Here is a 16525-nt window from a genome sequence, read left to right as displayed (position 1 = left end):
ATGAAATTATTTATATTAGCAATTATTCATATTAGCAATTACTTTTCACCACCATTATGCTTTCTAAAAGAGTCAAAGAGTATAAATAATAAAATATGAATTAAGATTCCATTTATGTTCATTTAAAAAATCACTGTATTGATTATACAAAGTGGTATTGCTTCTAAGGCAATATTTCTCAAACCACTTGCTTTGGTATAATTCCACTGATGCTAATGGGGCCATTTCAGAAAATGAGTTTTGCAGCACATTTATCTAGTATATTTTTATCCTTGGCCTTCTCCAAGTAGGTAAGGTAAAGGTAGTCCCTGTCCGGGGTCTGAGCCCCAGCCCCCAGACTTGACAAGAGGGAACAGCAGGGGACAAAAGGGTGGCAGCAACCCCACCCCCCAAGCCGGCAACCAGGGCCAGAACCTACCTACTCCAGGGGGAAGGGGTAAAAGGCCAGAACCTCAGAGGGGTGGAGGGGGCAAGGAGAGACCAGCCAGTCCCACCTTCCAGGGGGAAGAAAGGGGGCTAAGCAGGCCAGAGGGAAAGGGCCACAGCAGGGGGAATGTGGGAGCAGCAGCAGCAGCAGCAGCAACCCAAGCAGAGCCCTTACCTGGCAGGGAGAGGAAGCAGCCTCTACAGCCCAGAGCCACACCATGGCTAGAAGACAGCAGCCTGGCTCAGGAGTTGCTAGAAGCCAAGCCTCTCCAGGGGGGGCTGCCACAGGCATTCTGGGGGAGGAGATGGGTAGCCCCGCCCAGCATTGCTGAGCTGGCAGCGCAGAAGCTGGCTAAGGCAGCACCTCATGAGCAAGGCCAGGCAAGCCCGATAGCACGGAGGCTGGCTGGGGCAGCTCCTCGTGAGCAAGGCCAGGCAAGCTCAATAGCACAGAGGCTGGCTGGGGCAGCTCCTCGTGAGCAAGGCCAAGGAGCCCTCAGCTGGGGATGGCTTGCACTCAACCCCACCCTACCAGCAAAGCAAAGGAGCCCAGGAGGGATTAGTGGTTGGAGGGAAACACCTGGAGGGACGCACAGCTGGGCCCGGTCAGGAGAAGGAACAAGCCTAGAAGGAGGGCGGGGCAGAGAGAGGAAACCCTATAAAGGGTGGCTGGGAAGAGCTCTGGGGTGGTGGGTGTGAGTGAGGAGTGATGATGTGGAGTGAGAGCAGTAGGATGCAAGGGTGGTGGCTTGGAGGAGAGTTCTGGAAGGAGGAGATGAAGGAGGACACAGAGGGTAAGCAGGCCAGGTTGAGCAGGCCAGCGAGTGGACTGAGAGGGAGTCTGGGTGAGGTATACCGCCCCTCCTTCCACAGAGCAGGGTCCTGCAGAGTCCCTGGCCCCCCTGTGACGTCAGGAGCAGACCGCCCAGTGCCACGCCCAGCAGCAGCCGCGGCAAGCCCTGACAAGTTGGTGGCCCGTACGGGGAAAGTCGTTCCAACGCAGGCGCCAGTCGAAGGGATGTATCCCGACGCCGCAGCCCCAGCAGACCTCAGACTGTGGCTGGAGGAACGCTTGGACAGGATATGGAGGAAGCTGGAGGCGGCCTTCCAAACAGCTCAGGCAGAGCTAATGCAAGCCGTAGAGCAGCGGATGCAAGCCTGCACCCCCACAGCCTCCTTGCCCGTGGTATGTGCGTTGGCTTGGGAAATTAACCCGCCAGCTGGCAAGAGGGTACAGAGTCTGTGCGCCACCGTGAGGATAGGCCGGCAGAGCCTGCAGGCCCTGTTGGACTCAGGGAGCGCAGTCTCGGCGATCCACACCCAACTCGTCCCAGCTGCCACCCCAGTGCACCGCTGGATCCCGGTGACGGATGTGATGGGCCGCACCCTGCCGTATCCTGCGGTCTGGGTCATGGTGGAATACCTGGGGGCGATCCGCCGCATAGAGGTCGTCAAGGTAGCCCACTTACCCCACCCAATGCTGCTGGGAAGAGATGCCCCGGAGTTCTACAGGCTGCTCAGAGAGGCAGCAGGGGGGTTGGCAGGCCCACAAGTCGCCCCAGTTCTGCAAGTGGAGGAGGCCGCCGACCCAGACGAGGGTCCCTCTGTCAAACCAGGGGCAGAACCACGGGCTGAAGACCCAGCTGGACCCCCGGCAGACCGCCCATTCCGCGATGCCCAAGGGGCAGATGAGTCCTTGCAGCACTTACGAGAGACAGCAGCTCGGGAGGAGGAGCAGGTGCGGGATGAGCGGAGGGCCCAACGGCTCCCTCGCATCGAGAAGCAAGGAGGGGTTTGGGTTCGCATAGCTCGCGCCCCAAATGGCCAGGGGGAGGTCCGCCAGCTATTGGTGCCAGCAGCCTACCGGGCTGAAGTCCTCCGCACGGCCCATGAGCATGCATGGGCCGGGCATCTGGGGCACCACAAGACCCTGAGGAAGATCCTCGAGCGTTTCTTCTGGCCCTCAGTGAACGCAGACGTGAAGGCACACTGCCGCTCCTGCCCCACCTGCCAGAGGGTGGCAGCGAGACGCCCGCCAAAGGCCCCTCTTTCCCCGCTGCCAGTGATGGGGGTGCCCTTCCAGCGGATAGCGATGGACTTCATCGGCCCACTGCCGCGCACACCCCGGGGATACCGTTTTGCCCTGGTGATCGTGGACTACGCCACACGTTTCCCAGAGGTCATTCCTTTAAAAACTATGCAGACCCCGGGGGTGGTCCGGGCGCTGTCCAAGCTGTTCGCGATGGTGGGGCTGCCCAGCGAAATCTTGACGGACCGGGGAGGGCCCTTCCGAGCAAAGGCCATGCGTCAGCTCTGTCAGAACTTGGGGATCCGGCAGGTGTTCACCTCTGCCTACCACCCCCAAACAGATGGATTGGCAGAGCGCCTGAATCAGACGGTTAAGGAGGCCCTGAAAAAGATGACGCATGACAAACCTCACCAGTGGGACCTGTATATCGATCCCCTGATGTTTGCCCTCCGAGAGACCCCCCAGGCCTCCACTGGCTTTAGCCCATTTGAACTGCTGTATGGGCGGAAGCCACGGGGAATGCTTTCCCGCCTGGTGGAGCAATGGGGTCCCCAAGCCAGCCCCCCAGCTCCCCCAGTCCAGGAGTATGTGAGCCAACTCCGCGAGCGGGTGCAGCAGTTTCAAGCGGAAGCAGGCCGACAGCTGGCCCACGCCCAGACACAACAGAAGGCTGCGTACGACCGGGGTACGCGACAGAGAACCTTCCAGCTAGGGGAGAAGGTCCTCGTCCACCGCACAGTTTTCCCCAGGGAGGCGGGGGACCCCTGGCGAGGCCCCTATGTGGTGACAAAAGTATTAGGGCCCACAACCTATGAGGTCCAGTGTGGGCCTCGTCGACGTCAGAGGAAGACGCTCCACGTGAACCTGCTGAAGAGGTGGTATGAGCGGGACAGCCAGGAGTGCCGGCTGGCTGAGGACCCCCTGGAGCTTCCTGACAGTGAGCTGCCATGGACTGCCGAGGCCCCAGAGTTCGAGGAACCACAGGTGGACCCTCAGCTCGACCCTGCCCAAAAGGCCCAGCTGCAGGACCTATGGAAGCGAGTGCCCGGGGTCTTTTCAAGACGCCCCGGGGTTACAAAATTAGTGCACCATGCCATCCCAACCCAGCCGGGGCAGTCTGCCCGGTCGACCTGGCGCCCCATTCCCCGGAAGCAGTGGGAGGCAGTGAACCAGGAGACGGAGGAGATGCTGCGCATGGGGGTCATTGAACCCTCCCAGAGTGAGTGGCGCAGCCCTATAGTGTTGGTGCCGAAGCCGGATGGGACGACCCGCTTCTGCATCGACTACCGGGAACTGAACAAAGTGGCCAAGTTCGATGCCTACCCCATGCCCAGGGCGGACGTCCTGGTCGGGCAGCTGGGGCCAGCCCGGTACCTGTCTGCCCTCGACCTGACGAAGGGGTATTGGCAGGTACCAGTGCGCCCTGAGGATAGGGAGAAAACCGCCTTTGCCACCCCCCGGGGCCTCTTCCAGTTCCGCCGCATGCCCTTCGGCCTCCACGGGGCGGCAGCTACCTTCCAGCGGTTGGTGGACCAAGTCCTGGGGGACTGTCGGGACTTCGCGATGGCCTATATCGATGACATCGTCATCTTCAGCCCTGACTGGCCCACCCACCTACGGCACCTGGAAAGGGTCCTCAAGGCACTACAGAAAGCGGGTCTGAAGGCCAATCCCAAGAAAAGCCACTTGGGGTTCCAGGAACTCAGGTACCTGGGCTTTGTGATAGGGGGAGGGCAGGTCCGGCCACCACCTGAAAAGGTGGCCTCCATCGCAGACGTGCCCCAACCACAAACCAAGCGGCAGCTCAGGCGGTTTCTGGGGCTCATGGGGTATTATGGGCGCTTCATCCCACATTTTGCGGCCCGCTCAGCCCCCCTGACTGACTGTCTGAAGAAGGGCAGCCCCAATCGTCTCAGCTGGACCCCGGAACAGGTGGCTGCCTTCACTGACCTGCGCACCGCCCTGTCCGACACAACAAAGCTGTGGAACCCGGACTTTGAGCGGCCTTTCATATTGGCAACCGATGCGTCGGCCTCAGGCCTTGGGGCAGTCCTAATGCAGGAGCAAGAAGGAATAAAGGTACCCATCCTGTTCATAAGCCGCAAGCTCCAGCCCGCGGAGCAGAAGTATGCCACCGTAGAACGGGAAGCCCTCGCCATCAAATGGGCCATAGGAGCACTACGGTATTACCTAGCCAACAACCCGTTCACGCTAATGACGGATCACGCGCCACTCCAGTAGATGCACAGGATGAAGGAGCACAACCCCCGCATCCTGCGGTGGTACCTTTCCCTTCTGCCATTCCAATTCTCCGTAGTGTACCGCCGGGGGGCCAACCACCTGGATGCGGATTTCATGTCCCGCCTCTTCGAGCCGGGCCCCTCCGAGCCAACGTCCAGGCTAAGAGGGGGGGTGTGTCCGGGGTCTGAGCCCCAGCCCCCAGACTTGACAAGAGGGAACAGCAGGGGACAAAAGGGTGGCAGCAACCCCACCCCCCAAGCCGGCAACCAGGGCCAGAACCTACCTACTCCAGGGGGAAGGGGTAAAAGGCCAGAACCTCAGAGGGGTGGAGGGGGCAAGGAGAGACCAGCCAGTCCCACCTTCCAGGGGGAAGAAAGGGGGCTAAGCAGGCCAGAGGGAAAGGGCCACAGCAGGGGGAATGTGGGAGCAGCAGCAGCAGCAGCAGCAGCAACCCAAGCAGAGCCCTTACCTGGCAGGGAGAGGAAGCAGTCTCTACAGCCCAGAGCCACACCATGGCTAGAAGACAGCAGCCTGGCTCAGGAGTTGCTAGAAGCCAAGCCTCTCCAGGGGGGGCTGCCACAGGCATTCTGGGGGAGGAGATGGGTAGCCCCGCCCAGCATTGCTGAGCTGGCAGCGCAGAAGCTGGCTAAGGCAGCACCTCATGAGCAAGGCCAGGCAAGCCCAATAGCACGGAGGCTGGCTGGGGCAGCTCCTCGTGAGCAAGGCCAAGGAGCCCTCAGCTGGGGATGGCTTGCACTCAACCCCACCCTACCAGCAAAGCAAAGGAGCCCAGGAGGGATTAGTGGTTGGAGGGAAACACCTGGAGGGACGCACAGCTGGGCCCGGTCAGGAGAAGGAACAAGCCTAGAAGGAGGGCGGGGCAGAGAGAGGAAACCCTATAAAGGGTGGCTGGGAAGAGCTCTGGGGTGGTGGGTGTGAGTGAGGAGTGATGATGTGGAGTGAGAGCAGTAGGATGCAAGGGTGGTGGCTTGGAGGAGAGTTCTGGAAGGAGGAGATGAAGGAGGACACAGAGGGTAAGCAGGCCAGGTTGAGCAGGCCAGCGAGTGGACTGAGAGGGAGTCTGGGTGAGGTATACCGCCCCTCCTTCCACAGAGCAGGGTCCTGCAGAGTCCCTGGCCCCCCTGTGACGTCAGGAGCAGACCGCCCAGTGCCACGCCCAGCAGCAGCCGCGGCAAGTCCTGACAGTCCCCTCTGCAAGCACCGAGTCATTACTGACCCATAGGGGGGACATCACATCACGACGTTTTCTTGGCAGACTTTTTACGGGGTGGTTTGCCATTGCCTTCCCCAGTCATCTACACTTTACCCCCAGGAAACTGGGTACTCATTTTACCGACCTCGGAAGGGTGGAAGACGGAGTCAACCTTGAGCTGGCTACCTGAACCCAGCTTCCGCCAGGATCGAACTCAGGTCATGAGCAGAGCTTCAACTGCAGTACTGCAGCTTACCACTCTGCGCCATGGGGCTCCTTCTCCAAGTAGCCCACACTTTATAAACATCAAGGAATACATTTGTCATTTATATGCTACAGCCAAGATTCACAATGAGTTTAACTGTCACACGTAGACGTTTCTTCACTCTTCTACTTCAACCTTTCAACAGTCTTGTGAGATAAGTTGAGATCACTTGACTGGACCAAGGTGACCCAGTGAATTTCACGACAGAGTAAGAATTTGAATCTGACACTTCAGTCCTAGTTGGACAAGCCCACCACAACACCATATGGGTTCTCTCACTATATGATATTGGTTAAGATCAAGGAATGGTACAAGACCACACGCTCTATTCCCTCTCTTCTCAGATCCAAATCCCCACTTCCAAACCGTATTTTCACATCCTTATTAAACAGGAATTTTGATTAGCCTTAACTATATTAATTTTTATGCCAGTGAAATGCTTAATTGTCATTAAGGGAGCTGGAAAGGGCTAAGGGAAGAATAGCACAATCTTGCAGTTATGCTCTTAATCATCTTTAAGACACCAAACAAAGTTATGATTGTACTGGTACGTGTTCTATCAAGGCTATTGACCAGGAAAATATTATATGTACTTGGAATTTCTACAGGAAAAGCAGGAAAAGGCGTGAGATGAGAATTTTGACATGACCACAAACACAGGAGTGATATGTCCCTTCCTTCAAACCTACACCACTCTCCCTGCTCAAATCCTTTATGTGAAAAAATAGGTTGCTTACTTATAACAGATGTTGGTCACCTGTGCAGATGTTGGTCACCTGCGCCTGAGCTGAATATCCTTTATAGGCTTCTAAAACTACAGCAAGCTATGGAAGTAGCCTCTTGGGGATAGAGAGAAGTGCTCTAGAGGAGTCTCAGGTTAGTCCCACTTATGCAAGGATGAATGCTTAAAGGTGGAGCCGTGCTTTCTCATCCATACTTTCCTGGAACAATGCATCAGGCAAGCCCACATCTGTTGCAAAAAAGGAAGGTGGGCTGAGTGACTCCCCAGATGGCCACTACAAGAACATCAGTTAAAGGTAATCAACCTTCTTTATCATGTTCTCAGTGCATGAACTCTATGGCCAAGAAATTAGCAATCTGATATATCTAGAAATGTGAACAGGTGACCACGCACAAAGATGGCTGGCTCCTTTCTTGGTGCCTGCTAAGTGTTTTTTGAAAGTGAGCAAGGCCAGGTGGGGCTTTTGCCCAGCAAGACTTTTGATTGACCACTGGAGATGTGATTGGCAGTGCAGTTTTTTTTTAAAAAAACACTGCTTTGGCAGCAGCTGCCACTGCAGCACAAGAATCTTCACTGTGTAACTAAAGGAAGCAGTGGCAGCCATTTTGTGGCTGTATTCACCATGCTGTGTCAGAATCCCAAAGATGCCTGCAGGTTCAAAAAGGTTGGGGAGCCTGGTCTATATAATTCATTGTGGCAGTATACTCCATAGTTATTTCCACAACTTTGCCTTGTAAGACAAGCAAGTGCACTCTCAAGGCTGGCTAGGTGTTGATGGTGGAGCTGGAGTGGTGGTATGTTGGACCCACAGTAGATATTAATAATCAGGACAAGGAAATTGAACTCTAGCCGAGATGTCAGAGTAACAATCCCAGTCACAACAGTGTCACGTCCTCACTAAAGACAATGACGAAGGGAATGAAAGCGTTGATGCTCCTAGGAGTGTGGGTGCCATTCGTCATATCAGTAATGAACCCAGTTATAAGACAAGAATGCCGTGAAGAATGCAGACATAGCCTCTTGAGGAGATGGTGCTCTAGAGGAATTTCAGATTTGTGATGAAATAGGGAAAACCTCCTGCAATGAATCTTCCATAGCTGGTACTCGGAGCCCACCAAATGTGCTTCAGGGTGCCTGCTTCGATCTGCATTGAACATTCAGGGGACAAAGATAAGACAGGTCATCCTTCCTTGCATCAAAAAACTCGAGATGGATATCATACAGATATCCTAGTTGGTGCCAAGACCTGGTCTGTTGGCTTCTGACCCCAATACTGAAATGGCTATCAAAATAGAATCATGGGGTTGGAAGGGACCTCGAGGGGTCAGCTAGTCCAACCCCCTGCACAATGCAGGAATTTCACAAGTACCTCCTCTCCTCACACCCCCAGTGATCCCTGCTCCATGCCCAGAAGATGGCAAAACATCGTCAGGATCCCTATCCAAACTGACCCGGGGAAAATTGCTACCTGACCCCAAGGTGGCGATCAGCCTTACCCACAACATATAAGAAGGGAACACGAGAACTAAGCGCTGATATAACCCTTCCTGCCCCCCCCACTCATGATCTGCCCAGGTTCACAGAATAAGCATTGCTGTCAGATGGCCATCTAGCCTCTTCTTAAAAACCTCCAAAGAAGGAGAGCCCACCACTCCCAAGGAAGCCTGTTCCACTGAGGGACTGCTCTGTCAGGAAGTTCTTCCTAATGTTTAGCTGAAATAGGAGCAGCCAGCTAAGCTGCAATGGCACCAAAGCCTCCTATTGTTTTAGAGCCTGGTGTATAGTCTTCTTTTCCTTGTTCCACGGCTCTGTAGGAGAATGAGACTGATGCTTTGATTCCGATGAACTGAACTCTTAAATCAGATTCAGTGTAGAATTCGAATTCCTGCTACCAGCAAGCTCCAAAGATGGGTCTGGAGTCAATAACAGTATAACAGCTGGGACCAAGCAGATTAGTCAGTTGGTGCTTGACATCAAGCATTGCACTGCGGTGTTTGGCTTTAACAGGGCAAGAGAAGCTCTCAGCTGGATAGAATGGATATGGTGGGCCTGTTGAGTGAATTTTCGGTAATACGGGCCAATAACATTAATTGGTAATATGAATCTCTCTTAAGCGGAAAAAAGAGTAATCATGTCCATCTGGAGAAAGCAGTTTACTGTGTCACTGTGAACACTTTTTAAAAATGGTATGTAGGATGTAGAGGGATGTAGAAATATGCACCGACTAAAGAAAAGGGGGGGGGGGTGGAGTTTGGAAATGAAGAGTAATCCAAGAGAGGAAAGGGCCCACGATATCAACAAAGTTGTAAACAATGGTACTGCTGCTGGAAAAGAACTGTTCACAGAACAGAACAGCTCTACGTCTCTAGATAAATGCTGTGGTGCTCCTATCCTCAAGGTGAGCTTAGCCTGTAAAAGGCACAGAACCCACAGGTGTGACTGTAGAGGCCTCTGAGAAACAACGTTAGATAGGCAGGAGGCAGAGGTACAGAATAACTATCTCGCTCTTGAATTACAAGGAATACACTCAAGTTGAAGTTGCCAACACTGGACAGCAATACAAAATTAATGACCTCTCTAATCACTCCAGAAGTGTCATAAAAACAAAGCTTTGTTAAACATCCAGTATCAGGAGGAGGCAGCCAGCCTTAAGCTCATGTTACGAATATAGCATATGAACATGTGTGTGAAGTTCTTATAACAACTCAGTTAGTCCATCTAGCTTTGTATTTTCTACTCTGACCATCAGCTTCTCTCAAGGGTCACAAGCAGAGAAAAGGTCTTTCTCAACACCTTTAACTGACGCTGGCCAGGGATTGAACTTGGGAATTTCTACATGCAAGGCACATGCTCTGTCACAGTTCATTAGCATAGTGGCTAAGCGTACTATTCAGGAACTCCCCTATTTAAAACTTGCCTTGGTCATGAACTCACTACGTGACCAGTTTGGTAAAGTAGTTCAAGTCAAGTCGAGTTTATTATTACAGTCTGTGACCGGTATATATAAAACCATTTGCAAATCAGTTTAAAAACAGTTGAGACTGGATACAGGGGAAGAACAATGAATAAATATAAGAGTAAAAAAATAAGATCATCATAAATTAGTTGTTTAAAAGGTTAAAATACAGTCAGTCTGCCTTATGGGATTTACGTTGCTTGTAGACCTGGGCACAGAATCTGGCTACTTGACGTGTTGTCTGGCGATTCCGATCAGACAAAAGATAATCAAGTTGGATTTTATTTGAACTTCCAGGGAATCTTTCTACTAATGGACTGATGGTTTCCACTCTAATTTTACTACGACTTGGGCAGTTAAAGAAGATGTGCTCCATTGAGTCAATTTCTCTTAGAGCTTTGTTACCCCAGCAATATGATAATAGTGACAACTCCACAGGCTTCATGCAAGGACTATAAAGTTGTTTGTTGAACAACGGCTACATTCCTTATAAATGCAAAGTATTTTACTCCTTGCTGCTGCTATTATGCGTTCCCGGTCTATTTGTAGAAACACTGCACAGACAGGGAACTCCAGAACCCACCACCCTCTTTGTTACTCAGCCTATTGGCTGACCTTCAGTTCTGTCCAGATAAAATTACAGTTCCTCCATGCATCCTCTATTTGTGGAACAAACACATAAATATATTGCTTCTCTACTTGTTCTCTGCCTTTAACCTAACAACATTCCCCAGATGCACCTTCCAGCCTGCGTACCTGCCCTTAGCCCAACAGAAGCAAACTGAAGCAAGGGAATGCTTTGTGCTTGTGGTGGGTTACTGCTTGGTTCTGTTCTGTGGTGTTTCCCCACTGGCTGAACCCAGCATCAGGTTCTGTTGGCTAAGTTGCAACAGTGTCCCTTGCTTCAGTTTGGTTTGAGTGGAATAGATGTGATTCTCTGATGTGGTGCTGGCGTCCTTCCTTCACTTTGATTCTGGGGGGGGGGTCTATTCCTGTGCTTCAGTTTGGTTCTATTGGGCTTTTTCTGAGATGAGCTCAGCTTGCATCTGGGAGTGTGCCTTAGCCATGGTAGCCTTGCCCCAGTGTGTTTCTGCAATGGGGGTCAGCTTTGACTTTTTTCCCCACAGGAAGCAATCAAGTGGCTGGAGGCATCTTGTTCAGGGGGTCATAGGATTGGCCTCTGGGCTTTAGAGGACAGTCAGAAGTAGGTCCTCTGAAAATTCAGTGGAGTTTGCAAGAAAAATGCCACCCCCAGCTCTTAGATAGCCCCCAGACATTTCCCCCCATAGGGAATAATGGAGAGCGGGTGGGGGCACCTTATTTGGGGGGCCATAACATTGGCCCCTGGGGTCCAACCTTCATGAAACTTGGGGGAGAGGGGTCTTTAGAGAACAGTAAGGGGTAAATTCCCTCCAAATTTGGTGGAAGTTGGTTGAAAAATGACCCCTCTAGCTCACCAGTTATCTCTCAGAGTAATTTTCCCATAGAAAACAATGGCTGAATTTTTCAGAAATACCCAAACCGAATTAGAGAATCAATTTAGAATTCAGGGAATTCTGAATTTTTTCTCAGATTTACCAGATTTGGAGGGGGTGCACACCGCTAGTCTTCTCTCTATTTGTTGGTCTCGGTAGCATCAATCACATTGAATAAGTCCAAATATTCTGTTCTGTTAAGTCTCAGAAGAAGTTGAATTAACTTTCAACATACGAAAACAGTAGTATTTTCTTATGTTCTTAGAAGTGTTAGGTGAATAAGCTTCTCTTTTTGACTACATTAGGAGTGTAATGGTGAAAGACTTTTCAAAGTGTTTCTATTAGACACTTGCGCCAGCCAAGAACAAGTGTGATACAGTGAAAAAGTTCACACCTACTTGATGATAGCTTCATGGGAGCGATAGTTCTCGCACAGCAAGATCCTGCATGGAAATTCTGCAGGATAGTGTTCATAGAGACGATCGAGTAGTGAGACGTGGAGATTTCTCTCTCTTGCAAATTCACTGTAGACGAAAGGACTGAGCTGAAATAGACAAAACGCAGAGAATGTTATTTCTTTGGGTTAGACTGCGAGTTTGCCTCAATCCAACAACTTTATAATTGAATTGTACCATCAGTGCAAAATATTATCTCATACTGCCATGTAAATTTTTAGGGAAATGAATGGTAGATCTATAGAAATGATATTAAACGTCTTAATCTAATGTGAACACAACAAATAGTCTGACACTGTATTCTTAGCTCATGCTCTGGGCCTGCAGGCAGCAAAATTACATGGTTATCATCGTCTGAGGTTGCTGTGATTCCAAACCACAGAAGTAATGTCAAAACTGTTTTCATTCAGTTCTACTGGGAGACACAGAAGATGGCATCCTTATTCAGCCCCAAACTGAAGACCTGAAAATTCAGATCTCGTATTTGATTACTGCATATATTGTAGCATGAATCAAGATGGGCAGCCCAATCAACTTATGTTCCAACAAAGGGAGGGAGAGATGCTTCAGTCCTTTTCCTTGCACATCCTAAACCTACCTGATCCCCAATGTTTCTCTATGTATCTCAACTCAACTGACTCCCCCAGTAGTCAAGGGAGGAATTCAGCAGCAGACAACTGCAAGAAAGGCAGGATTCTCTAGTTAGTTCTTTATTACTAGAGTTTGCTTCCAGCACAGGTGATATAGGCATGAACCAAAAGGGTCTCGTCTCTCTTACGACCTTTGGTGTGTCAATTCACAGTAATTTGGTCTCACAGCTTCAAATTCTACATTTTAAGTATTGTTCTTTATGTTGTTATTTGGACATGCTGTATATCTTTAAGCATATATAAATCTACTGACAGAGGATTCACTACATACATCTGATGAAGTGGGCTTGCCTGTAGCTTTTATGCAGTAACAGATTAACATGAATAACCCGGGGGAATGTATTATGTTTCATAACCTTTGTTCTTCCCACAGCTCTGCCCTTTTCATTTAGCCCCTCAATATACTTATATGTTAATAACAAGCTTATTTATTTGCTTTAGACCTACAGAAGTACCTTCTCCCTGTCCTTCCAGAGCACCATTTCAGAAGGCATTGTGGGCTGAGATCGGCCAGGAGGGAAGAAAGCCACGTCCCATAAGGAGAAATCCTTCTACTCTGCTGGATCAAGCCAGTGTAATTTAAAATTTCATCGTACATCTTCTCAATGTAATTTTCTCACTCTTTCTAACAAGGTACAATTTTCAGCCTGTGTTTGTTTATGTGTTTCAGTTTAGATTTTATCCTATCCGGTCTTAAAGGCTGAGAATACATAAGGTAAATTATTACCCCCTTATTATAGAGATTTCAGAGGCTGACGCATTAGCTTCCTAAGTGAGTTAATGAGTAAGGTGAGATTTGAACTGGGTCCTTTCTGGCTTGTGCCTCATTATTTTAACCACTATACTACATTATCTTTAATTTCTCCTCAAGAAAAGATATATACGAGCTAAATTTAATAAAGCTGAGTCTTACTTGCATATGATCTCCAGCCAAGACAATTCTCGTATTTTTGTTGGCTAGTGCTAGAGGCATGATACTCTCGCACTCCATGGCCTGTGCAGCTTCATCTAACAGAATATGTGTAAAAAAACCTTTAAAACAAAAGGAGACAAAATGTTAAAAAGCAAGTGATAAAAGTAGTGGTGGTGATTTATCAAAAATTCAGATTAATTTCAAGCCTAATCAACACAATAAAGGTTTGTAAAATGCCTAATTTTGGCAAGCTCATTTCAGTCTATTCATGTCATCTTACCGCCCTACCAAAAACAAAAACTGTTAAGGGTATTGAAGAAGAATTCTTCAGACGATTCAAGAGATCTCCTGGCAGAGGTTTTTTTATCAATGATTTTCTGGACTTGTTGGAATTTATTTCAAATATTAATTTGCTGAGCCCTATTTATGGTCAGATCCTATACTACCATCTTTTCTGATAGACAGGCAACAATCCAGCAATGTGCTTTGCAGAATCTTTAAATAAGGGGAAAGCCTCACCATCCTGTGAAAAAAAAATGCAGTTATTCAGGAGCAAATCAATAAAGGGAGGGGGGTTGAGAAGTCACACAACAGGGAGAGGGGTTGAGAAGTCACACAACAGGGATGAGCAGAGAAGCATAAATCTCAATCAAGTGTTCAATCATTCACCAGTACACAATGATGCAATCATCGTGGCATAATTAATAAAAAGCACACTCACTGAATTATAGGTTTGAATTGACGCACTATACATTTTCCTCTTCCACTAAACAGTTGTCTTTGCAAATGGTTAAACTGGCTTTTATATAAGGCCTTATTTGTATATGCCACATGCATTTACAGCATACATGTATCAGGAAGCTGTGGCCAATCTCCATTTCCTATACACATAAACAATTAAACAAATCTATACACATGCATCACATGTGAAAATGTGTATATCTTTCTGTAACCCTATACAGCAACATCTGTATAGGAAACGTAAAGCAATTCTAGGTGTACTTTGGAAGTTTTAAAACACTGAAACGGTTGAAGTGGAAGTATATAGAAAGAAAACTGCTGTTACCAGTGTATCAAATAAATATATTATTTACATATGAAATGTTTGAATCCTGTTTCTCAAATAATGAAAACTCAATATATTTTTAAGCATACTAATGAATCAAGTCTGTAAAGGTTGCAGCAAAGCAAAATATTTCTGTATTCCTTTGCCACTAAAACATTCAAAACAGACAAACATAAATAGAAGCAAGATGCTGGACAGGATTATTTTACCCTATCAGAGAGATAAGAGCATTTTCTTTCAGGAAGTATGACTGGGGATGTTTTCTTTTGTCTTCCTTATCTGACAGGCACAATCAAGTTTAGGAAGGAATTCTCCCTAAACTCATATGAGGGGATGCTCAAGAGGCTTCTCAAAATATATGACATGATTATCTCATCTGACATACCTGAATTGCTTTAAAAAGTAAATTTAATGCTTGCCCTTGGTTAGAGCATCCTGCACTAGCGTGGGGAAAGGAGAAAAAGGAACTTTATATCCCTGCAAGTTTTAAAACTATCATTCTGTTCTTCTGATTTTTTAAAATTAGAGTGCTACTAGCTTTTTTCTTTATGATCTACTATTTATTTAAAAGAAACAAGAATCAGGATGACGATAAGGTTAAACTCTACATGACTGTACAAAGATAACATTGAACAGCCTGAGCACAGTTCTACATTCTCAGTGCCTTCAATTCTCCATCACAAAAAACACTGCGGCAGGGTCCACTTATGGTAGTGGAAGACCGCAAGGCTACCAGATCTGTAAATCAAAAAAAGAGGGGCACGTGCATGGTTCCTCACCAGGTTCAAGATCCAGTTGGCAGAGATATTGTGAAGTATTCAATGTAACAACAACTACTCGTTGTTTAAGAATGTCTTCCTTCTGGGGCATCTGAAAGGTGGAATGTGTGCTGGATATCAAACAGTATTGATGCACAACTGGGTGGACAGTCTTTACCCAGCGATTTCTGAAATACACCCTGGAAAGAAAGAGAAAATCTTACTTGCTGAGGTAACACATCTAGTTCTATCAAACTATTTGTTAAATAAAGCAAACCATGGTGGGATGCATTACAGAACCTGTTATTTATTACATTCTTCACATTAAGGACACCCAAATCCCACATAAACTTGCCCAACTACTAGAGTCATTTTCAGATGCCCTGCTTTGGCTTTCCCTGCCATCTCAGGCTATATGGTGGCAACAAGAATGGGCCTTTTCAATCATGGTGCCAAAATTATGGCATTCCCTTCGCAGCGAAATTCGACGGTCTCTCTTTATCAGGGCTTTTTTCTGGGAAAAGAGGTGGTGGAACTCAGTGGGTTGCCCTTGAAGAAAATGGTCACATGGCTGGTGGCCCCACCCCCTGATCTCCAGGCAGAGGGGAGTTTATATTGCCCACTGCGGAGCGGCGCGGAGGGCCATCTAAACTCCCCTCTGTCTGGAGATCAGGGGGCGGGGCCACCAGCCATGTGACCATTTTCAAGAAGTTCTGGAACTCCATTCCACTGCGTTCCTGCTGAAAAAAAGCCCTGCTCTTTATCAATGTCTTCCATCTTCTTTTTTCTTTGGCATTCCCTCACTGTGTCTATATTTGTTTCATTTATTGTTATATAGCTATATGAGTTTTTAACGTTCTAATGTTTTTTATTGTTTGGTGCCTTGGGAACCCCTAAAGCTGGGTGGAATGGTGGGCTAAGCTAAAATGGTTTAATTAAATTAAAAAATAACTTTTGAAAAGCAGAAAAGTTGCCATTCTCTGATAATATCTGAATCATAATCACAAGCATGAACGTGACAGTGTGGTGTAGTGGTTAGAATGATGGACTAAGTTCTTGGAGAGTTGGGTTCGAATCTCCCGAGTCATGAAACTTGTTGAGTCACTCTCAGTCACTCTCTCTTAGCCTCACCTACCTATCAGAGTATGAGGATAAAATGAAGATGGGCGAACCATATATCCACCCTAAGCTTATTAGAAAAGTGATAGGATAAGAATGTGCTAGTTAAAGTATATAAAAACACTAGGTTACCAAATTCACAGTGTCCACCTCACTGTAGCCACCTCACTGTACAATGGTAAGCAGCGCATTCATTTTTTTAACCGACAATCCAGTG

At 48.4% G+C, this 16525-nt stretch overlaps 1 protein-coding gene across 1 annotated transcript in view; it reads right to left on the bottom strand.

The window, feature by feature from the left end:
• Positions 1-16525, bottom strand: part of HELZ (helicase with zinc finger) — a 255751-nt gene that overhangs the window by 92936 nt on the left and 146290 nt on the right. The window contains exons 16-18 of the mRNA XM_054976797.1: positions 15211-15389; positions 13366-13484; positions 11746-11891 (exon numbers count right to left, since the gene is read on the bottom strand). Coding sequence (XP_054832772.1) covers positions 11746-11891; positions 13366-13484; positions 15211-15389 — 444 coding nt within the window. The remainder of the gene's footprint in view (positions 1-11745; positions 11892-13365; positions 13485-15210; positions 15390-16525) is intronic.

The sequence above is a fragment of the Eublepharis macularius genome, chromosome 4, assembly GCF_028583425.1.
Source record: "Eublepharis macularius isolate TG4126 chromosome 4, MPM_Emac_v1.0, whole genome shotgun sequence".
Classification (NCBI taxonomy): Eukaryota; Metazoa; Chordata; class Lepidosauria; order Squamata; family Eublepharidae; genus Eublepharis; species Eublepharis macularius.
The sequence above is the reverse complement of the archived record's forward strand: the minus strand, read 5'-3'. Positions and strand labels throughout refer to the sequence as shown.